Raw genomic sequence first — 23,525 nt, forward strand, 5'->3', positions numbered from 1 at the left:
GCTCTGTACCAGCATGATGCTGCCTGTAGAGTTATAGCTAGGTAAGTACATGGTTAGTAGTAAGTCAGGAGCTCTCCCATGCTCTGTACCAGCATGATGCTGCCTGTAGAGTTATAGCTAGGTAAGTACATGGTTAGTAGTAAGTCAGGAGCCCTCCCATGCTCTGTACCAGCATGATGCTGCCTGTAGAGTTATAGCTAGGTAAGTATATAGTTAGTAGTAAGTCAGGAGCCCTCCCATGCTCTGTACCAGGATGATGCTGCCTGCAGAGTTATATCATATTTTGTAAACGGAACGGTGGGCTTTTCTTTCACAAAAAATACGTAGTTTCTATTACTTATATAGGTATTATCCTATAGTATTAAGTAATAAGGTTTTATTTTGTTAGAAAGTAAAAATCTCAGAACTTGCTTTAAGCTATATTTTGCCCTCACCCACCTCTCTACTTTTTCCTAGAAGCTAGGGACAGAGCAACTAGTTACATTATATTGTAAAATAATATATGCAACAAATTATTCATACTTTATTTTTCTAGATTAAACAAGGAGGTAACAGCTGCCAGAGAGGCGTTGGCTACACTGAAGCCACAGGCGGGCGCCGCCACACCTATGATGATGAATGCTACGCCTTCTCACACCCCTGCCCCGCAGACGCCAGTCAGGACTGGCGGCGAGACTCCGGCCGCCGGTCAGATGGCGGATGATTCAAATGAGGAGACAGGTAGCCAGCTGTTTTATTGCATTATGACATTTTCTTTAAAGTATGTTTACTGATTACTATTATACTAATTTAGAATTCGAAAAAATATTATATAGTGGGAAAACACTATTTGTAAGGGAGAATCCACAGTTCGTGAGACGTGCGGGAATCAATCTTATTTTAAAACTGTTCTTATGATTTATTTCCCACTAATTAACAATGATTTACTTAGTATCAAATCCTAACATTGTTATGATTTTACTAGCGCTTGCGCTCTTAGCACCTAGAGACTGTATAGTGTATATAATATTCGATGCAAGAGAAAGGAGGTAGCAAAATAGTAATTTTTAAAGCTTCCCTACAAAGGAGAAGCTAACCAGTTTAGTGGTTGGCGAAATCTTGACGGATGAAGGAAAATTTGGATCATGTAAAGAAAACGCAGTAGCAGCTTCAACGTATGTTCACAGTAGCATTTTTCCTATTTATAGCCCATGTGGGGGGCTCTAACCCTAAGGGGCAATTTATCTACCTAAACTGAGCTAAAATAACCTATCAAAAGCTACTATGAAAATACGACAAAACCCGCTACTTTGTTTTCTTTCCATGATCCGAAAAATTTTACCTTCTTTTTAAAAATAATAATACTTTAGGCATGACACCTGAAATCAGTGCAAAGCTGCAGGAGAAGGCAGATGTTCTCACTCAACAGAGAAAGAATCGTGGCAGACCAGAGGTAAGACTCCTGGACAGATCGACCGACCGACATACTATGGATAGAGTCATAGTTAGCCGCTACTATATTGGGATCTACTGCAGTTCACGGTGAAATATTGCTGGTAAGCAATATTTCCAAAAATCTATGAATTTTAAAGAATGCTAGCTGCCAAACGGCTGAACGCGTACAGATCATACCCGCACACCATTTTAAGCGGCATAAGAAGACCTACAAATAATCTGGAATAGCCAAGATCCAATTATGCACAGGGAAAGCTTCACTGAAGAAAAAACGCGTAAAATAGGTCTTTTTCGCGCATTTCTCTGCGCTGCGAGATAATTATGCATTATTGATTTATGGCTATTCCAGATTATTTGTAGGCCTTCTTATGCCGCTTAAAACAGTGTGCGGGCATGATCTGTTCGTTCATCCGTTTGGCAGCCTTTAAAATTCATAGATTTTTGGAAATATTGCTTACCCGCAATATTTTACCGTGAACTGCAGTAGATCCCTATTTTGTGTTTGAATTTGGAGCTTGAGGTGGCCTTAGTTGCCATACAATAGCGTTTATTCTGCTCATGACTTCTAATGTCTAAACTTATCGATCAAAAATAGATTTATACCTAAATTATTTTTTTTACAATGTTAATGAAATTAAAAATGCTCTTTAGAAGAAAAAATAAAAAAATATTCCAGTACTTTGAACAAGCATGACAACATTCATAGATGCTTAATATTAACAGATAAACAGTACTTTCATCTGAAAAAAGCAACCTTCTTTATTTGTCTGAGCATCTCTTGTAAAACAACTACGCTGTAACCTCATTCAATAACAAGGAATCAACATTTCATACAATAAAAAAGCATTATAGGAAATTATAATATTGAACTTCGTTATCAAGTAGCTTTCAAGTTTGTACCTTATTATTACAAGAATCTTTGCATGAGGTAGCAAGAATGACAACATTCATAAAAGCGAAGCTCTGAAAAGGTTGGACAAACGGACATTAACACTTGTATAGTGTCAGAACTGAATAATCAGAATGTAAATGTATAAGAATCGAAGCAAAATTGCTTGATACATGATACATCATAATGTTTATGGACATATTTACATTTTTAGGACTTGATTTAAAGACTTGCTTCGCTTATAATATTGAACTTTGTTGTCGAAGGAATCATTTAAAAATTTGTCGTTTAGAAAGTTAAGTAAATCAACATGTTTAAAATTGACGTATGGACATTCTGGTAATGATTATAGAGTTGCTACGCTTTCTAAATCGTATCTAACTACTACAGAAATCACCATGCAAAGTTTGAAATCGATAAATCTAACATGCCTAAATTAACGGAAAAAAGCCATCCGTTCCGTACGGACGGACCGATCATAATTATAGAAATCTTCGCTTTCAATTTCTTAATCAGAAAACCATACTTAATTATTTTGCCAGATTTCTTTTGAACTTTGTAATTAGTTTTTTCTCTCTCTTTTTCAATAGTCTTTTTTTTCTAGAAAGCGAAACTTTTCTTTAAAAAGTATTTTTTCTCTTCTTATTGTTATTAGTAGGGTTGGCAATCCGAATCCGGAATCCGTTTTTTTAATAGCGGATTCGGATTCGTTAGGCTAAAATTAGCGTTTTGGGTTTTTTCTTTCAACTCCCCCTCTTTGAAGGCAAAGATCACCCCCCCCCCCCCCCTATCTCTCTCCACCTACACCACCAAGTGGAGAGTTCAAAAAATATGAAAAACACAGCTTTAGATTCTTCCCAGTACCCGGTAAAATTTAATCCATCAATTTATTTTTTAAAAGCCTTTGAAAATATTGCTAGAATCTGGAATCTGCGGAGAATCCGCCATTTTTTTTGGACGGATTCTTGTACGAATCCGAATCCGGTCCAAAGATTTGACGGATTGCCATCCCTAGTTATTAGTGTAAATTAGGAATCGACTTATACATTTCTTACCTTACATAAAGATTCCTATATCAATAAGAGATGATTTTGATAACGAAACTTATTTATAAAGAACTTTCTCGTTTTCATTCGAATCTGGTGGATAGGAACCGGTTCTCATCCATACGAAAAAACTATGTCCAGCATCGTATTATATCCAGCTTTCTACGAATATAAAAATGTACAATCATAAGGTTAAAACCTGTTTTTTAGCCCGTGCCTTCGGCACCTCGGGGCTAAAAAACTGGTTTTAATCTTATAATGCGAGAAATAACTATTCTTTTGTCTGATATATCGATCTTTGCTTTTATGGATGTTATCATCCTTTTTTTCAATCTCTGATTAATCAAAATTTCTCAAAGATTTTGCTTCGTCTTTCAATTATTTTTTTTTGTAGCGTAGAAATTCTATAAACTAAAAATGTCCGTCATGGCAATTTAAATTGCTACTCAGGTTTTCTTTCATTAGGTTTATTAAAGTATTCCAATATTTAAAACTAGCGGCTATGACCCTAGAGGCCTCTATTGGCACTTCAAATGTTTGGTTTTTAAAAAAAATAATACGTAACTTTTCTATGTTGCGTTCAAGTCTCTACGATACATATCTATGTTGTGTTCCAGTCTCGTAAGTAAATTTTTTTTTGATTTTTTGTGATTTCTCTTAGGAGGGGGGTGGTACCATCCCCCAAAATTAGTTATAAACCTTCCCTTGACCTATGAGAAGCTACCCTGTAAAGGAGAACCCGATCGGTTGAGCGGTTAGCGAGATCCTTCGCTACAAACAAACAGACAAACACACATCCTGTTACTATATATTTTAAAATAGCAATGCTAAACAATTCTTAACTCCACTACACATTTTAATGTTATGACTTAAATAGTTATTGTTGCTCCACTTATGGACAATAGTCTTGTGGTTTATAACTTTTTGCAAAAGATTTTCTAGAAGTTATTTTTACTAGAATAGTTTTTAATTAATAATACCAAAACATGGATTAAGCAACAGACAGTGTTATTATTCTATTATATAAAGTAGTATTTTTTTGTTTATAGTTTAAGACCTCTTGAAAGGAATCTTCAGAAAGGTCAATTGATGGTATTAGGCTATTTTATTTTTAGATTTAAGTCTTGGGATTGTTTGGGGTTTTATGTCTGCTATTTCCTCAACCCCCCCCCCCCCCCCCACCCTCCTGATAAAAAAGAGTATCTAGTATCTAGGCGCAACCGCTATTTTTTTTATAATTAAATTAGTCTTAATTTAAAATTATATTCCCAATTACCTAAAAGACATGAAAAAGCCCAAAAATAGGATTAAAGTTAAGTTTCATGGTTTTTTCTAGTTTGATAAATGTTATTAATATTCCTCCCTATAAATAAATAAATCCTAAAGTAATGAGAATTAAATAACATCTTGAATATATTAATGAAACCCTGTGTTTTAGGCTCTTGTGAGTGCAGATGCTATTTCCGCGTATACAACCCAATCTTCTCATCCTGGCCTTCACTCAGCTTCGGTTCCAGGTAAACTAATATTTCTCATTATCTTGGCTGCTTTTTAAGATAAACTGCGAACCAAAAAAATAGGCAAATCCGAATTTTCAAAATAGCAGCTTCATTTTTCATTTGGGACGAATTTACTGTAAATATAATATGTAGATGCATCTTTTTGTTACAAGTTTCCACCGTTGATTTTTTATTAATCAGCACCACTGAAGCACAAGATCTCAAAAACAGCATTTTGGGTAAAAACTGGTGAACCAAAAAGATATGCAAATCCAAAACAAATCAATGGAAAAACGATTATTTTGCACCTTTCTTCTGTTTTAAAGATTGATTCTGATAAATTAACATTTTTTTAAGGGATTTATGCATTAATTATTATGAAATGTAGTATAAGGTAGAAATTAATTATTTTTAAAATAAGAAATATTAGAAAAAAAGAAATTCGACCCCTATCACTTTATAGGACAGTTGCTGACCTCCAGTCTTATGGATAAAGCTAAATACATATTAAAAATAATAATTACTCCCAAAAGTATACAAAAATGATTTTTAATGTGTTGAAAAAATCCATTTTAAAATCTTGATTTTGAGGATGATGGCCTTTAAGATGCTCCTATGGGTAGTGATGGTGAGCCAAATGTTATCAAAGTGCATGACCATGATGACAACTTATATATTGAACTATGGTCCAATTTTTGTATTCATAGCAGCCTCCAGCCAAGCAGGATTAAAAAACAAAAAAAATTGCAATTTTAATTACTCAAATGTATAAGGTAAATACTATTGTTTTTAGATGATGTTTATATTTCTTGTCGGTTGGCTCCATTGGAGATTGCTATGACTATAAAAAATGGTACATAGGTTGATAGACAAGTTGTTGTAATGGGCATCTACTTAGATAACATTTGGCTCAACATCATCACCAATAGGAGCATCTGAAAGGACATCATCCTCAAAATCAAGATTTTAAAATGTTTTTTTTAACACATTAAAAAACATTTTTGTAAACTTTTCAGGGTAATTTTTATCTTTAACATGTATTAGGCTACATCCATTAAACTGGAGGTCAGCAGCTGACCTCTAAAGTGATATGGGTTGAATTTCTTTTTTTCTAATATTTCTTATTTTAAAAAATCATTAATTTCTACCTTATACTACATTTCATAATAATTAATGCATAAATCCCTTAAAAAATTGTGAACTTATCAGGATAAATCTTTAAAACAAAAGAAAAGTGCAAAAAATCGTTTTTCCATTGATTTGTTTTGGATTTGCATATCTTTTTGGTTCACCAGTTTTTACCCAAAATGCTGTTTTTGAGATCTTGTGCTTCATTGGTGCTGATTAATAAAAAATCAACGGTGGAAACTTGTAACAAAAAGATGCATCTACATATTATATTTACAGTAAATTCGTCCCAAATGAATAATGAAGCTGCCATTTTGAAAATTCGGATTTGCCTATTTTTTTGGTTCGCAGTTTAGATTGCTGATTTTTATGTGACGCTACCCCTTACCAAAAGCATCCAGATAGATTACAACTTACTTGGTCCGTCAGTCTGTCGGTCAGGGTTCATAAGACATTAAATATTAAAATGTAAAGGTTTTGTGATTTTCTATATTTTAACTATGTACTAACTCTATAATTCACTTAGTCCGTTTTTTGTCACTCCATTATATTTTTTGTGCTTTGCTAATAGAGAACGTTGTCAACCTTACTCACGATATTCAAAGGGCCTTAAAAATCATTAATTTGGTCATTCAATCACAGGATAATGGATAAGAAATTCTGTGAGGGAGTGGACTTTAGACTTTAAATTGCACTGGCATCCAAAGTTTTATAACCACGTTATCTTATTTGTTAGTTTAAAAACTTTGCGCACTTGACTTTTATTGACTCGGGTTGGTTCAAAACTATCAGTGTCCAACCTTTGCCACCAATATTTTTTGAGCTATTTTGTTTATCATCATTGGGTGTGTGAAAAAAAATAACTTCCTTTGTCTTTTCCCTTGAAAATCTAAGAAATGTATCCTCCCTCCTAATTTTCGGGAAATTGGTCTATTTTCTTTAAAAAAATAAGTATAGATTATGAAGGTCTTATTACAATTTTAATAGCAAAGCTTTTCTATAATTAAGGTCGGTCCGTACGTCCGTCCGTAACGGATAGCTTTTTTCGTTAATTTAGACATGTTAGAATTGTCCTATCGATTTCAAATTTGCATGTTGATTTCTTCAGTAGTTAGGTACGATTTTGAAAGCGTAGCAACTTTATAATCATTACCAGAATGTCCGTACGTCCATTTTAAACATGTCGATTTTTTTAACTTTTTTAACAATAAATTTTTATGTGATCTAATCATCCGATTGATCTGATTTTTAGTATATCGATTCCTGGGACAACAAAGTATAATGTTATAAGCGAAGCAACTCTATAATCAAGTCCTATAAATGTAAGAATGTTTATAAACATTATCCTGTATCAAGCAGTTTTTCAACAAATTTACTTACAAAGTTACAATTTTGCTTCGATTCTTATACATTTGTATTCTGATTATTCAGTTCTGAAAGTATACAAGTGTTAATGTCCGTTTGTCCTATCGTTTCAGTGCTTCGCTTTTATGGCTGTTGTCATCCTTGTTTTTATACATGCTTTCGAAATTTTTTTCTAATTTCCATTATTGTCCTGATTAAATGTATTGTATTACTTATGATTATTCTCTATAATACATGATACATAATACTTTTAGCTGCTCCAAAACGTTTTCAAACGGTTCTAGCCGCTAGTTGCTGTAACTAAAATTTTTTTTATCATTTCACATGATATAAAGCAAAAATATGTTTCAAAAAGTTGATTCCTACATAAGAGGGAGGTCATTTTCTAGTAAATCCCGTAAAGGTGTGTGTTATAAGGCCCAAAAATAGTAGTAGAACGATAAGGTGCTCTATATATTTGTATTTCCTATTGAATAGAACAATAGGGAAGAAATTTTTTTTTTTTTTTTGATAACCGTACCTGGAATATCTGAAATTTCTATCAAACGCTTTGTTTGGCTCAAACTGACACAAATAAAAAAATATAATTATAATTAGTGATGGGAATCCGGATCCGGAATCCGAATCCGGAATCCGGAATCCGCCCAATTTTCGGCCAATTTTGGAATCCGAATCCGGATCCGGAATCCGTTTTTTATTGCGGATTCCGGATTCTAAATTGGTAGGCTAAAATTACCGTCTTTTTTCTTACAACTCCCTCTGTTTGAAGGCAAAGATAAAAAAAAATTTTCTACATAACAAATTTTAATAATTACTAATGTGATGTAAATGTTTTAGTTATGCTGGAAGTCAACACTTTAAACAAATCAAGGCTTCAACTAAGTAACATAGTGATAAATTAACGAAAAAAGCTATCACTCTGTGACGGACGGCCTTTTAAAATACTGCTAGAATCCGGAATCCGAATCCGGAATCCGCCAAAAATAAGAATCCGGAATCCGCAAGAATCCGTCACTTTTTTTGACGGATTCCTTCAGAATCCGGAATCCGAATCCGGCCCAAAAATTCGACGGATTCCCATCCCTAATTATAATAAATCAACCTGTAAAGAATGACTTCTTCCTTTGTTTAATGGTATAGATTGTTCTTAACCTTTACCTTGTACCTATAGAAAACATTATTATTATAATTATATTTTTTTAAAATTTTTGTCAGTTTGAGCCAAACAAAGCGTTTGATAGAAATTTCGTATTTTTTAAAGATATTCCATGTACGGTTATAAAAAAAAAATAAAAAATTTCCCTATTGTTCTATTCAATAGGGAATACAAATATATAGAGCACCTTATCGTTCTACTACTATTTTTAGGCCTTATAACACACACCTTTACGGGATTTACTAGAAAATGACCTCTCTCTTTATGGCAGATTTGCCCTAAAAATAGCAAAAAAACGGCTATTTTTGTAATTATAATTTAATTTTAGGTATCTTGGCTGTTGATATCTATGCTAGAGACACAAGCAAGATCCTCACTGGAGGCGCTGACAAGAATGCCACTGTTTTCAACAAGGACTTGGAACAGGTTTGTCTTTGTCACAGCTCTTACATGTTATAGAATGTTCCATGGGATAAAGGGGGGGGGGGGTTCTAACACATTTGCGTAAACCTGGTGTATAGGCTTTATCTTTGGACTGAGAGGATAGGTTATTAGGGATAAAATCATTCTTATATGATGAATTTCCCCCAGATTTAAGATTTTTTGGATAGGCCTCCAGGTTCCGGAGCTCAGGCCTCCAGGTGGTCTGAGTCTCTTAACGGTTGAAAATGAAAAAAAAATTTTTTTAAGAGTTAGATGTCAGCTTATGAGACAAAATATGTATGGAAATTATATCCATATTTTGCGCAGCTATTAAAAATTAAATTGAGACATTAGCAAGATACCTACAGGAGTTTGTGACAAGAATGATACTGGTTGTGAAAGCTTGCAAGTAATAGGATGTTAGTTTATATTGCATTGCATATGTAATGCCAGTTATAATAAGGACATATGTCTGAACTTTGCTACAGGAACAAGCGAAATTCTTATGTGAATTGGATAATAATAATAAAAATACTTCCATGCCAGTTCATCTTTTCTCGTTTTTTTTCATTGATAAAAGTGATAGTTTAAGTAATTTTGATCAAATAAATAAAAAGATTACGCCCAACCGGCTCAAGTTCCAAGGCTGCTGTGATATTAACCACTATGATCTTGTTCAGGTTGTTGCTGTCCTGAAGGGTCATACCAAGAAGGTCAACCGCGTTGTTTACCATCCCACAGAAGACACTGCCATCACTGGTTCATTCGATACAACTGTGCGCGTGTGGAATGTACCGACAGCCCAGACTATACAGATGCTGCGACTCCACGACGGTCCCATCACTGGCCTCTCTCTTCACGCTACTGGTAAATCACGTTTAATCTGCAATCATTCAGATCTTCCACTTTTAAAATCTATAATACTAAGTAGAACGATGTCTGTCTGTATGTCTGTCTGTCTGTACCGTAGGATCTGGCTAACCGCTGAACCGATCGGCAGGGTAGATGTCAATTGATTATTATTATATTCCTTGTTAATCTAGGTGATTATTTGTTGACCACATCTACTGATCAATGCTGGGCATTCTCGGATCTTCGACAGGGAAAACTTATTTCCAGAGTCAACGCACAGGTAACAACATTTGAATCGCTTCAGCCAGGGACGTCTAAGCTTTTTATGTTGAGAGGTGTAAAATGAGGGTTTTCCTAGGTTTGAGGGGGTATTTTTAAAGTTTTGTGAAGGGTCAAATGAGGGGCTTCAAAGTTTGAGGGTGGTAAAAACCCCTTTAACCACACCCTTGCACGTCTATGACTGCAACTTTTCTATGACTAGAGTATATTCAATAATCTTAATTGACTAAATCTTTCATTGTGATTGACTGATTTTTAAAATTTTTAAACGCAAATTGCAAAAAATACTCTCTTAACGTTTCAAGAATATTGTTGGGAGTTGAAAATGGTTAAAAAAACAGTAAAAACTAATTTCAGTGTCTTAACGGTTGATTATAAGATAATGATATTTCTCGTTTTCACTCGAAACCGATTAATTTCCAGTGGATTAGAACCAGTTCTCAGTCATAGGGGAAAAATGTCTAAAATCGTCTACGAATATAAAAATGTACAATTATAAGATTAAAATCAGTTATTTAGCCCGTGATATCGGCATCTCGGGGCTTAAACAAACTGGTTTTAATCTTATAACTGTAGTACATTATATATCCGCGGAAAGCTGTATATAATACGATGCGAGAAATAACTATAACTTTATTGAGCTTCCTTCAAAGAAAAATAATAGTTTGTCTATGTTTAGAATAATGGTGTTGCCCTGACCTGCGCACAGTTCCATCCTGACGGTCTGCTGGTCGGTACAGGTACTGAGGATGCAAATATCAAGATCTGGTACCTTAATGTAAGTCTTCAAATATCATGTAATATTTTATAATTAGGTTTTTAGGGGAGAGTGTTTGGGGTGTAGCAGGTGTGGATATTCTCCAAGAAATCCCCATCGAAGGAGGGGGGGGGGGAATATATGTGAACTTGAAAATCGACTTTTTAAATTGCATTTTTTCAAGTCTTGATATTTTAAAAACAAAGTGGTAAAAAATTGTAATTCTTCTAAATATATGCAATATAAATGTAGTTTAACCATAGAGAAAAAATAAAAGAGAGGAATCGAAGCAACTAGAAGACGAAAATAGGCAGTGGGCCTAGAGGCCTACTCAGCGCTGTTGCCGCGCGAAAATTTATTGCTATTCCACTACTTTTCAAATGGGAGGATTAAAAATTATGAAAAAAAAATATTTTTTTACGATTTACTATTTCCATATTTAGGGCAAGAATATTAGATTAGATATTTTCGTTTTAATGTTTTAATTAAAAATTACATAAATTTTATTTTTATTTAAAAAAATTTGTTCATGAAAGATGAATCCTTCTATTTCTAAAAAGGGGGAAATTTTTTTCATAATGAACATTCAGCTGATTCTGACCGCCCACGGCTGTTTGCTAAATATAGCTTTTTTTTTATTCACATTATTATTTATGATTGACTTACAAAAAGCCCTGGGCGGTTTTTGATTTTCGTCTGCTTCTAAATTTAGGGATGGGGAAGTAGTATTTTACCATGAAAAAGGGATGAGTATTCATCCTCTTATCCTTTTTCCTTATGAGTTTAACCCATTAACCAGGAAAAAATATGCGGTTCACTAAATTAAGTACAAATACATTTCGTGCAACTACTCCTTTTGGTTGTAAAGATCTTTCGGCAATTAAGAACACATTCATTCCCTTCTGAATCTGTAGTGTATACAGGAAAATTATTTTGCAACACCCCCAAAAGTCTACAAGCTACCAAAGGCAAAAGGGGGACGTAACTGAAGCTTTTTTGATGCTGGGGGGGGGGGTTTTCTCCGGAACCACTTGATGAACCGTGCAAATTTTTTGGACTTAAGCTTTTAGGGGTATAAACATCTTATGGTTTCAAAGTCAACCCCCTACCCCCACCCCCTAGCCCCCCGGGGCTCAAAACCCCCCTAAAAATGAACCTAACCTTAATTTTCTCAGAAACCATTTGACCAATAGAGATGATTTCTTAAACTTAAGCTTTTATGGTTATAAACTAACTTCTAGATTAGAAGTCACCCCCCTGCCGCCAACCCCTAGCCCTCCGGGGCTCAAAAAAATCCTAAAAATGAACCTAACCTTAATTTTCTCAGAAACCATTTGACCAATAGGGATGATTTCTTTAACTTAAGCTTTTATGGTTATAAACTAACTTCTAGATTAGAAGTCACCCCCCTGCCGCCAACCCCTAGCCCTCCGGGGCTCCAAAAAACCTAAAAATGAACCTAACTTTAATTTTCTCAGAAACCATTTGACCAATAGGGATGATTTCTTAAACTTAAGCTTTTATGGTTATAAACTAACTTCTAGATTAGAAGTCACCCCCCTTCCGCCAACCCCTAGCCCTCCAGGGCTCCAAAAAAAACCTAAAAATGACCCTAACTTAAAATTTTCTCAGAAACCATTTGACCAATAGGGATGATTTCTTAAACTTAAGCTTTTATGGTTATAAACTAACTTCTAGATTAGAAGTCACCCCCCTGCCGCCAACCATTAGCCCCCCGGGGCTCCAAAAAACCCTAAAAATGAACCTAACTTTAATTTTCTCAGAAACCATTTGACCAATAGGGATGATTTCTTAAACTAAAGCTTTTATGGCTATAAACTAACTTCTAGATTATAAGTCACCCCCCTGCCGCCAACCCCTAGCCCTCTGGGGCTCAAAAAAATTCTAAAAATGAACCTAACCTTAATTTTCTCAGAAACCATTTGACCAATAAGGATGATTTCTTAAACTTAAGCTTTTATGGTTATAAACTAACTCCTAGATAATAAGTCACCCCCTGCCGCCAACCCCTAGCCCTCCGGGGCTCAAAAAAACCCTAAAAATGAACCTAACTTTAATTTACTCAGAAACCATTTGACCAATAGGGATGATTTTATAATGCGGTTCCTGAGAAAACTGAGATTAGGTTATTTTTCTAAAAGCATGTTAAAAAAAATTACTGGAAATTTAAGCTAAAGTATATTTTTTAGGGGGTATTTGAGCCCAGGGGGGCTATGGGATGGGTGACTTCTATAATAAAATTTAGTTTATAACCATATATCTGCCAAACAAAAAAGTAGTTTATACACATAAAAAAACATCTCTATTGATCAAATGGTTTCTGAGAAAATTACAGTTAGGTTCATTTTTAGGGTTTTTTTAAAGCCCAGGAGGGCTAGGGGTTGGCGGCAGGAGTGGGAAGACTTCTAAACTAAAAGTTATATAAGCATAAAAGCTTAAGTTTAAGAATCTATTGATCAAATGGTTTCTGAGAAAATAAAGGTTAGGTTCATTTTTAGGGTTTTTGAGCCCCGGAGGGCTAGGGGTTGGCGGCAGGGGGTTGACTTTTAAACTAGAAGTTAGTTTATTAGCATTATAGCTTAAGTTTAAGCAATCATCTCTATTGATCAAATGGTTTCTGAGATAATTAAGGTTAGGTTCATTTTGGTTTTTTTTGGAGTCCTGGAGGGCCAGGGGTGGGCGGCAGGGGGGTGACTTCTAAACTATAAGTTAGTTTATAAGCATAAAAGCTTAAGTTTAAGAAATCACCTCTATTGGTCAAATGGTTTCTGAGAAAATAAAGGTTAGGTTCATTTTTATGGGTTTTTTGATCCCCGGGTGGCTAGGGGTTAGCGGCAGGGGGGTGACTTCTATACCAAAAGCTAGTTTATAACCATAAAGGCTTAAGTTTGAGAAATCATCTCTATTGGTCAAATGGTTCCTGAGAAAATAAAGGTTAGGTTCATTTTTATGACTTTTTTTTATCCCCGGAGGGCTAGTGGTTAGCGGCAGGGGGGTGACTTCTATACCAAAAGCTAGTTTATAACCATAAAGGCTTAAGTTTAAGAAATCATCTCTATTGGTCGAATGGTTTCTGAGAAAATTAAGGTTAGGTTCATTTTTAGGGTTTTTGAAGCCCTGGAGGGCTAGGGGTTGGTGGCATGGGGGTGACTTCTAAACAATAAAAGTCCTAGAAATCTGACGTATTGATCATATGGTTTCTGAGAAAATTAAGGTTAGGTTAATTTCTAGAGTTTTTTTGAGCCCCGGAGGGCTATGGGTTTGCGGCAGGGGGTTGACTTCTAAACTATAGTTAGTTTATAAGCATAAAAGTTTAAGTTTAAGAAATCATCCCTATTGGTCAAATGGTTTCTGAGAAAATTAAGGTTAGGTACATTTTTAGGGTTTTTTGAGCCCCGGAGGGCTAGGGGTTGGCGGCAGGGGGGTGACTTATAATCTAGGAGTTAGTTTATAATCATATAAGATCAAGTTTAAGAAATCATGCCTAATGGTCAAATGGTTTCTGAGAAAATTAAGGTTAGGTTCATTTTTAGGATTTTTTGAGCCCCGGAGGGCTAGGGGTTGGCGGCAGGGGGGTGACTTATAATCTAAAAGTTAGTTTATAACCATAAAGCTTAAGTTTGAGAAATCATCTCTATTGGTCGAATGGTTTCTGAGAAAATTTAAGTTAGGTTCATTTTTAGGGTTTTTTGGAGCCCCGGAGGGCTAGGGGTTGGAGGCAGAGGTGTGACTTATGATCTAGGAGTTAGTTTATAATCATAAAAGCTTAAGTTTAAGAAATCATCCCTATTGTTCAAATGGTTTCTGAGAAAATTAAGGTTAGGTTCATTTTTAGGATTTTTTTGAGCCCCGGAGGGCTAGGGGTTTGCGATAGGGGGGTGACTTATAATCTAGAAGTTAGTTTATAACCATAAAAGCTTAAGTTTAAGAAATCATCCCTATTGGTCAAATGGTATCTGAGAAAATTAAGGTTAGGTTCATTTTTAGGGGGGCTAGGGGGTGGGGGTAGGCCCTAGGGGGTGGACTTTGAAACCATAAGATGTTCATACCCCTAAAAGCTTAAGTCCAAAAAATTTGCACGGTTCATCAAGTGGTTCCGGAGAAAACCCCCCCCCCCAGCATCAAAAAAGCTTCAGTTACGTCCCCCTTTTACACACTAGATTTAAGTCAAGAGGCATGATTATTTTCGTCCCTGTTCTATCCGCGTTTATAAGTGTATATCCTTATAATATAAATGTGGCTGTTTGTCTGTCTGTACCGTAGGATCTCGCTAACCGCTGCACTGAATCGATCGGGTTCTCCTTAACAGGGTAGCTTCTCATAGATCCCGTAAAGGTTTACAACTATTTTGGGGGAAGGTACCACCACCCTCCCTAGAGAAATTGACAAAAATAAAAAACGCCGCCGTCTCTAGGGCCGAAACCGCTAGTAGGGAAATAAAGAATGAAGGTTTTTGACTTATAAATTCTCTTTTATTTTTTTTGGTTTCAAAACCTCACATTAAATCGTTCACTAGAAATGTTAAATAAGATATTTCAATAAAATTATTGATCTTTAAGCCGGTAACAAGGGATAAGGTCTATCAAATTAATTTTAGCTAAAAATTATTCACCAGTAAAATTGGATGTAATTTAGTTAATAAATCTACATGGGTGTATATTCTGCACAAGATTTTTTTTTCCCCGGCGACAAATTTTTTTATTTTTTCCCCCCCCTAGTTTTTTCTCACCAAGTAGGGGGGAAAATTGAAAAATATTTAAAGAACTCTATTTTATTTAATTTTTTCCCTCCTACCACACACTTTTTTTAGTTTTTTTCACCAAGGAGGGGGGGAAATGGAAAAAATGTTTTCAGTTTTCTTAATTTTTACATTTTTTTCCCTCCAACCACTTATTTTTTATTATTTTTCCCCCCTCCTGAGCCGGGGATCCCATGTAGAATATACACCCCTGTAAATCTATAAATATAGATGTATAACCAGACACCTACCTCGATCCCACTGTTAGGGCCTTTTTCAAAGCAAATTGCTTTCTGCTCTTTTTACTTATATTTAATATTTCCGGCGTTGTTGGTAGATTTTCAAGGACCCAATTGAAAGTCGGCACAGGGTCCTCGAAAAGGGGACATACATTGTTTTACTCTAATATTCAGTTAAATGTCGAAAATATATTGCTAGACATATGGACGGAGCGACTTTCAGGTTCTACCAGGTTTTTTTGTTTTGTTAAAACTTACGTTTCACTAATTCCTTATTTAAACTTATGTACAGTACATTCACATATTATTTTATTTTTCATGGGTTGTTATTAGATTAATTCTAAATACCAGTGAGTTAGTCGGAAATATATTTCAGTAGGTAGAAAATCAATAATTTAAAAATAGTGAGTAGGATTAATCATGGTTAACAGGGATATTTTCAAATATGGACAGTAAATTATTCCTCTCCCAATACTATTGGTAGTTATAGGGGGAAGGAGAGGGGGGGTGGGGTGAAAGATTTGAGAATAAGGCGTTTTCCTCTTAGAAATATTTTTTACAATTTTTAAATTCTTATATAATAAGTTGTTATTATTAATTCTAGGAAGGAACCAACGTTGCCAACTTCCCTGGCCATACTGGGCCAATTTCTGCCCTGGCATTCTCGGAGAACGGTTACCATGTTGCCAGCGCTGCAGGTATACAGCTTTCCAGTATCGCACTTCGAAACCAATTAATATCCGGTGGATTAGAACCGGTTCTCAGTCATACTGAAAATTATGTACAACATCCAGTTTTCTACGAATAAAAATGTAAAAACATAAGATTAAAACCAATTTTTTTAGCCCTTGCATTCGGCATCTCGACGCTAAAAAACTGTCTTTCGTCTTATAATTGTACATTTTTATATCCTCGGAAAGCTGATGTTTTAAAACACTAGCGGGTGTGCCCTTGCAGGGAGGGGGATTAAATAGCCCTTAGAGCAATAACAAAACTAATTTTAGACATATGTGAAGCTTCTCTAAAATGAAGAACTAAATAGGTTTAGTTTGTTTGGCGAGATCTAAACGGACAAACGAAATATATGTAGTTTGTATGGCCTTAGTTGTTTTTAGTAGCAAAGCTTATCATCGATTCAAAATGCCCGTCAGTCCAAGATTTTCTGCAATTTTAAATAGACAGAAGTAACATTCTTTATACTGATGAGCATTTAACTAACTTTGTCCGTCGGTCTGTCGTTCATGCTCCATAAAACCAATGTAAAATTCTTGCAAAATGGCTTTGTTAATTTTGCATTGCAGTTGTATATTTACTGATTTTGTGTCGCTACTTTTAGATGTTTTTTATTCTATTTTCTTTATTTTGTGTTTTTTTTCAAAGACAATTATCTACAAAACAAAGAAAAATAATAATGACCCTTTTCTTTCAGAGGACAGTTGCATCAAGCTGTGGGATTTGCGTAAGCTGAAGAACTTCAAGACCATCCAGCTGGAGGAAGGATACGAGGTCAAGGATCTCAGCTTTGACAGGTCTGGCAGCTACCTGGCTGTAGCTGGTACAGATGTCCGCGTGTTCCTGTGTAAACAGTGGAACGAGCTGCTGGTCATGCACGATCATACTGCCACTGCCACTGGCGTGAGGTTCGGTGATAACGCCAGGTATGCAATTATTAGTTTTGGACTTGAACGTTTGAACTAAAGAGGTAGTTGCACAAAGTGCATTCAAACTAGAATTTAGTGAACTGCATATTTGTTTTCATTTCAATAGTTTGAACTACATATACAGGAGATATATTTGAAAGAATTTCAATTTTCTGCCAGGTAGTTTTAAATATATCAAGACTTGAAAATCATATTTTTTTTATTTATGCATCATTAATGGCTGTCCCTTTTTCACAAAAACAGCATGATGACAATTTTGGTGGTGCCAAATTGATTTCTATTTATCGTAGTACAGTATCATATATGATGGTATTCTTGTAACTTATGCTTGCAATCACACTTGTTAAATGCACTTTATGCAACTATCCCTTTAAATTTTTTTTACAATTTAAAAGACGATTTTTACCCCATTCTAAATGAAAACTTGAAGAATCAGGGTGTCTTTGTGATTGTCTGTCTGTGTTTCTAGCCGTTTTTCATATGATTTTCATTAACTTTTGTAGCCGTAGGGATATTAAAGTAAAACAATAGAGGAGGAAGGGGTTAAAAAACTGTATGTCGCCACCCCGTGGATCCTGTGCCGGCTTTCAATTGGGTCTTTGAATATTAACCCATAGCATCGTAAATATTAACACAGCCAAGTCGCTACAAAAGAGCAAAAAGCACTTTTCCAGCTGACGAAAAAGGTCTCCAAGATACATTTATTGTAGTTACAAAGATGTACGTTTTTAATAAAACTAATCTTATTCTGTTTGTTTCAGATACATTGCTTCAACATCTATGGATCGTACACTCAAGATTTACAGCTCTTAATTCATCTTTATAGCAATTTATTTTGCCGCGTTTTTTTTGTTGTTTTCAATCTTGTACCTTATTAATTCATGAATGTAAATATATTATTGTTTTAACCCAGGGTTTTATTGATAGGTCAATTGCGGATGAATTTTATGCTTACTTCCAATTAAAAAAAATATTTTATCTTAATTCTTTAATTTGTAGACTTTAAGATTTCTTTCCTTTAATTAATATCATAGCACAACAAGAGAAAAAAATCAATTTTTAATTTTAAAAATTTAATTTTAAATTCTTACATTGGAATGAAATAAAAATTATCTTCGATTACCCTTTCAAAAGCTCCCTGGCGATTTTTCAAAATGGTGTTTTTTTAGTATTTATACTCGGATCATGGGTAAAATATCTTTGAAACTGTTTATTTTTAAAAACCTTAAGAATATTCTACAGAAAAAAACTATTTAGACAAGGATGAAAGATTTAAACTATTTTTATTTTGAAGTATGTATGTTAAGAGATTTGCTACGATTATGCACTTTAAATCTTCTTATTTTTGTTTAATAAAATTTAAATCTTTTAAAATAAGATATTTTGTATTTTGGATATTTTAAAATTAAAATTCACGAGAATTATTTGTAGAAAATGTACAAATTGTACAACTCAACGTTGTGTAGAAATGTTGAATAATAAAATTTGAAAGTTTCAATTTTTCGTGTTTATTGTATCAATACCTACACCATTTTAAATTGCATTTTTTCAGATTTATTATTAGGAAAAGGATCTCTAAAATGGCGCCCCCACGAGGTAGTGGGGGAAGGGTGAAAAAGCCGTCGCGTCCATTTTTTGCTGGCTTTATTCAGGGCATTAACAGCTACAAGGTAATGAACCAGATAGTAGGAGTGTAAGGGGGGGGGGGGAAGTTATGACACATTTGCGTAAACCTGGTATATTGGCTTTATCTTTTGACTGAGAGGATAGGTTATTAGGGATAAAATCATTCTTATATGATGAATTTTCCCATTTTTAAGATTTTTGGATAGGCCTCCAGGTGGTCTATGTATTGTACAGGTAAAAATGAAAAAAAAAAATTAAGAGTTAGAGGTCAACTTATAAAACAAAATATGCATCTTTTTAAATGTTATTCACATATTTGAAGAAAAAACATGCATATTTTGTTTCATAAGCTGACTTTTAACTCTTCAAAAAAAATTTTTTTTTACCTGTACACAAAGACCACCAGGAGGCCTGGAGCTCCGGAACCTGGAGGCCTATCCAAAAAATCTTAAAACTTGGGAAAATTTATCATATAAGAATGATTTTATCCCTTATAACCTATCCTCTCAGTCCAAAGATAAAGCCTATATACCAGGTTTACGCAAATGTGTCAGAACTCCCCCCCCCCCTTAATGAGTTAAGCCTCGTTTAGTTTGCTGAAATAATGTCGTTTGATGTGTTTTACCCTTTGGAAGGATTGATGAAAAATTATATTACAACCTTGAGACTTTGGTAGAACCAATGAATGTAAGAAAATGGACGTGATCTCAAATGATATAAAAATCACCCCTTTTAAAGATTGGAATCATTATTGGAGGATACGTTTACGGTTTTGTAATAAACTAGAGGCTACGCCCCTAGGGGCACTTGAGGAGCTAGTTAAATTCGATAAATCAATTCAGATTTATAAAGAATTTTTTTGTTTGGGTGACTTTCTAGGGACGATTTCTCTTGCGAGGGTGGTACCCTTCCCCAAAATAGTTATGGACCTATGAAAAGCTACCCTGTAAAGGAGAACCATATCGATTCTGTGGTACAGACAAACCTCTTGTTACTTTATTATAAGGATATATTTATTACATCGATCTGTAACGAAAATAGAATCTTTTAATCAGAATAGTAAGAGACGATACATGATTTTCCAGCGTGGCTTCGAATCCGATTAATATCTTCTGAAAAATCATTTAATGCAATAATGTATTATGGAGAATTTTCCGCGGAAAATTGTCAATAATGCGATGCGGTAGATAACTCATATCTGATTTAAGGATTTGAAGAAGCTGTTTGTTGATCCAGAATATGCAAGTTTGGCTGCTGGCGTTCTCTTAGCTTTAGGCAATTTTATTTGGATTGTTTTAGGGTTTAAAAATAGCCTTAAACCTGCACTGCACGTGCACATGGATGTAAAAGACAGATAACTTGATTATCACTAGGGTTGGCAATCCGGATCCGGAATCCGCCCAATTTTTGGGCCAATTTTGAAATCCGGATCCGGAATCCGTTTTTTAATAGCGGATTCCGAATTTGTAATTGGTAGGCTAAAATTAGCGTCTTGAGTTTTTCTTTCAACTCCCTCTTTTTGAAGCCAAAGTCACCCCCCCCCCCCCCCCCACCCCTCACCTCTCTAATTGGCTGTAGTACAGTGGTCACAGGACATCAAAATATATTTATTTTCATTTCACAGCTTTTGATGCTTCATTTATTTTTTTTAAAAAAGCCTTTTAAAATACTGCTAGAATCCGAATCCGGAATCCGCCACTTTTTTTGACGGATTCTTTTAAGAATCCGAATCCGGCCAAAAAATTCGACGGATTGCCATCACTAATTATTACTTTAGTTTGTATCCATTAGGCTTAATGAAATTAATCATTAATTTGTTCTTTAGACTTTATCAAAATATTTGATAAAACTTAAAGCTTTGATTATTGGTAAAACTCCTATTAAAGTTACGAAAGGGCCGGGGTGTATATTATGCAAATTTGAAACAGCTAAGGGGGGGGGGGGGGGGGTAAAAATTAAAAATATGAGGTTTGGGGGGGAAAATTAAAAATGATGAGAAAATTAAGATAAAAATTTAACACTGAAAACATTTTTCCATTTTTCTCTCCTCCTTCTTGGTGAAAAAAACTAAAAGAATATATGGGAGAGGGGATAATATGAATAAAAAAAGAGTTCTGAAAATATTTTTCCATTTTTCCCCCTTCCTTGCTAGAAAAACTTTGGGTACCAGTGAAATTTACAGGAGTCCTTCCTCCCTCTGCTTTTAATACAAAATCAAATAAAAAATGTTGATAGAATTGGTGATAAATGTAATAGTAATAAACAAAGTAAGATACACAGAAATAGACTGGATTGCTTACATGCAGGTGAACATTTATAGTATAGTAGCTACGCTATAGTTAGAGTATCATATGTTATTATTACAATCGAGGGATGTAGTTTTTATAGTATGGGTTGAGCCGGATATCCGGCCATTTCCAATATCCTACTTGATACCGGATATTGAAGCTATTCGGATACCAGATATCCGGCCAAAAAAGTATACGGCCCAACCCTATTAATAATGCCTCACCTCCTGCAGAGGCCTTAACTCTGCAGAAATACACAACTATTATCCTTTTAGTTAAAATTCTTTTCAAAATTATGTGGTTGGGTTTTCTTTGCTCGACTGGGCACTTTTGAGGGAAACTGCCGAAATGAGGCAACTCCTTGCATGAAATTCTCCTTTATTTTCCCAGAAAATGGGGGGAGGGGTGAGGGGGTAAAACCATCTACTAATATTTCTATTGGTTTTCCATTTCTTATAAACTATTTACCCTGCAGGAAGTGGAAGGAGTTAAGAATGGTACCTACGATTACGCCCAGCTTAAGGGAGATACAGGTTTTCATTATTTTTTGCTCTAACTAGCATAGCTAATCCATAGTTTAAAAGTTTAAATGACTTGTATCATTGTTCCGATGATGTTGCTGTAAGCGGAAAAGAAAGTTTTTCAACTGCTTAATAATGATAAAAAGTCGACTTATTTCCCTTGCTTTAAAGATTAATTTGACATCAGGACAGCTGCTTTCTATTTATTGTTCAGTCACTTGTAAAGATTGTATTGTAATTTCAATCTGGTTTGAGATATGTTCTAAGCTTTCCTACTTATAGATGAATTTATTAGTAATTAAATTTTGTTTTCAGGACCTTTGGTCTATCCTGGCGGTTTTGTTTGGATTTATTTATTACTGTACACAATCACGAGTCAGGTGAGCCCAAAAACTTGACCGTCGGAAAAGTGAGAGAGACAATGATTTTTTTCAATAGATATGATCAGGGTTTCGGATCCGGATCCGCAAGGATCCGCATATTTTCGAGTCCAAGGATCCGGATCCGGATCCTTGGACTCAAAAAAATGCAGAAAAAAGGAAAAAATCTACCTAAATTTATATACAATCTCAGACATTCTCTTGATGAGAGCCAATCTTTAAGGTTTAGGGTCAGACTTGAAAATTAAAAGTATTTTTGACTTCGAATTAAAGAATATATACTTTTGAAAGGTTTGGTGATTTTATTTTTATTGTCAAGGATCCGGATCCGCACTGACCAAATTTTGAGGATCCGGATCCGCAAAAAATCAATGCGGATCTGAAACCCTGGATATGATTATCAATGATTTACAGAAAAAGCAATTCGGATTTTGAATAAACGAATTGGGATTCAAGACGAATCTGAGTCTAAAGTACACTAATTTGGGATTCAGACAAGGAATCAAATATTGTCGAACTAATCCAAAATGGATTATGATGCGGATTAGAATTTTTTTTACACTAGTCGCTATATGTGCATTGAAAATTTTGTAACTAACCTAGTACTTTTTTACTTTATAGAAGCGAATCTACTGTATAGTTCACTATGTCCGTCAGTCTGTGACGCTATGTGGGAAATGTGTTTTCTATTTTATGAACACTGGAACATCTGCTTTATCCATGATTTTTATGCTTGTCTAGCTTGTCTACTTATGGATGTTGTCATCCTTGTTTCATGTGTTTTTTTTATTTAGTTTAACGGAATAAACATCCACAAATAAAAGACAATTATTTTATTTTAGGGAAAGAATGTTTTGTTAGCCCAGTATATTTTCTGTGCATTGTATCTGATTAATCTAGCTCTAGTTTTTAGAATATTAGGTAAGTTCAAATATTTGGTTTGTAGCACAGCTACTCTATGTATCACTAGCCTATGTCAGTTGTAGTAGGATTAATTTTAAAACTTTTTTTCTTCAAGATATAGACATATCTTTAATGTTATTTGTTCTAAAAGATACAATTATTTAGAAAAGTGGAAGCTTTAAAACTCCCACCTTTGCGAAATTTTAGCACAACCTACCTCCCCTTTTTTAAAAAAGCCAAAGTCGTATTGCTTTCACCTTTTCCAGCAATTAAAATAATATCTATTAGCTTTTCTCCAATTGTATGCTTTTCAAGACCTA

The 23,525-nt window shown here is 34.7% G+C and overlaps 2 protein-coding genes across 7 annotated transcripts in view; both read left to right on the plus strand.

Moving 5' to 3' along the window:
- The window catches only part of Prp19 (pre-mRNA processing factor 19), a 21,266-nt gene extending 2,226 nt beyond the window's left edge, over positions 1 to 19,040 (plus strand). The window contains exons 4-14 of the mRNA XM_080167298.1: positions 536 to 720; positions 1,350 to 1,432; positions 4,808 to 4,886; positions 8,846 to 8,943; positions 9,621 to 9,807; positions 9,984 to 10,072; positions 10,751 to 10,849; positions 16,431 to 16,524; positions 17,256 to 17,484; positions 18,249 to 18,414; positions 18,622 to 19,040. Of these exons, the coding sequence (XP_080023424.1) occupies positions 536 to 720; positions 1,350 to 1,432; positions 4,808 to 4,886; positions 8,846 to 8,943; positions 9,621 to 9,807; positions 9,984 to 10,072; positions 10,751 to 10,849; positions 16,431 to 16,524; positions 17,256 to 17,484; positions 18,249 to 18,300 (1,195 nt within the window). The 3' untranslated portion in view covers positions 18,301 to 18,414; positions 18,622 to 19,040. The remainder of the gene's footprint in view (positions 1 to 535; positions 721 to 1,349; positions 1,433 to 4,807; positions 4,887 to 8,845; positions 8,944 to 9,620; positions 9,808 to 9,983; positions 10,073 to 10,750; positions 10,850 to 16,430; positions 16,525 to 17,255; positions 17,485 to 18,248; positions 18,415 to 18,621) is intronic.
- Alg3 (Alg3, alpha-1,3- mannosyltransferase) overlaps positions 19,018 to 23,525 on the plus strand; it is a 26,347-nt gene continuing 21,839 nt past the window's right edge. For 4 of the 6 annotated variants that reach the window (XM_080167301.1, XM_080167300.1, XM_080167304.1 and 1 more), the window contains exons 1-6: positions 19,019 to 19,157; positions 20,322 to 20,388; positions 21,349 to 21,419; positions 21,877 to 21,934; positions 22,238 to 22,302; positions 23,145 to 23,223. In XM_080167301.1, coding sequence (XP_080023427.1) covers positions 19,068 to 19,157; positions 20,322 to 20,388; positions 21,349 to 21,419; positions 21,877 to 21,934; positions 22,238 to 22,302; positions 23,145 to 23,223 — 430 coding nt within the window. In that variant the 5' untranslated portion in view covers positions 19,019 to 19,067. Of the gene's footprint in view, positions 19,158 to 20,321; positions 20,389 to 21,348; positions 21,420 to 21,876; positions 21,935 to 22,237; positions 22,303 to 23,144; positions 23,224 to 23,525 lie in introns of all 6 variants that reach the window. The other 2 variants (XM_080167299.1, XM_080167302.1) reach the window with 1 other exon arrangement.

Source organism: Acartia tonsa, chromosome 7, assembly GCF_053477335.1.
Source record: "Acartia tonsa isolate MP-2025a chromosome 7, ASM5347733v1, whole genome shotgun sequence".
Taxonomy (NCBI): Eukaryota; Metazoa; Arthropoda; class Copepoda; order Calanoida; family Acartiidae; genus Acartia; species Acartia tonsa.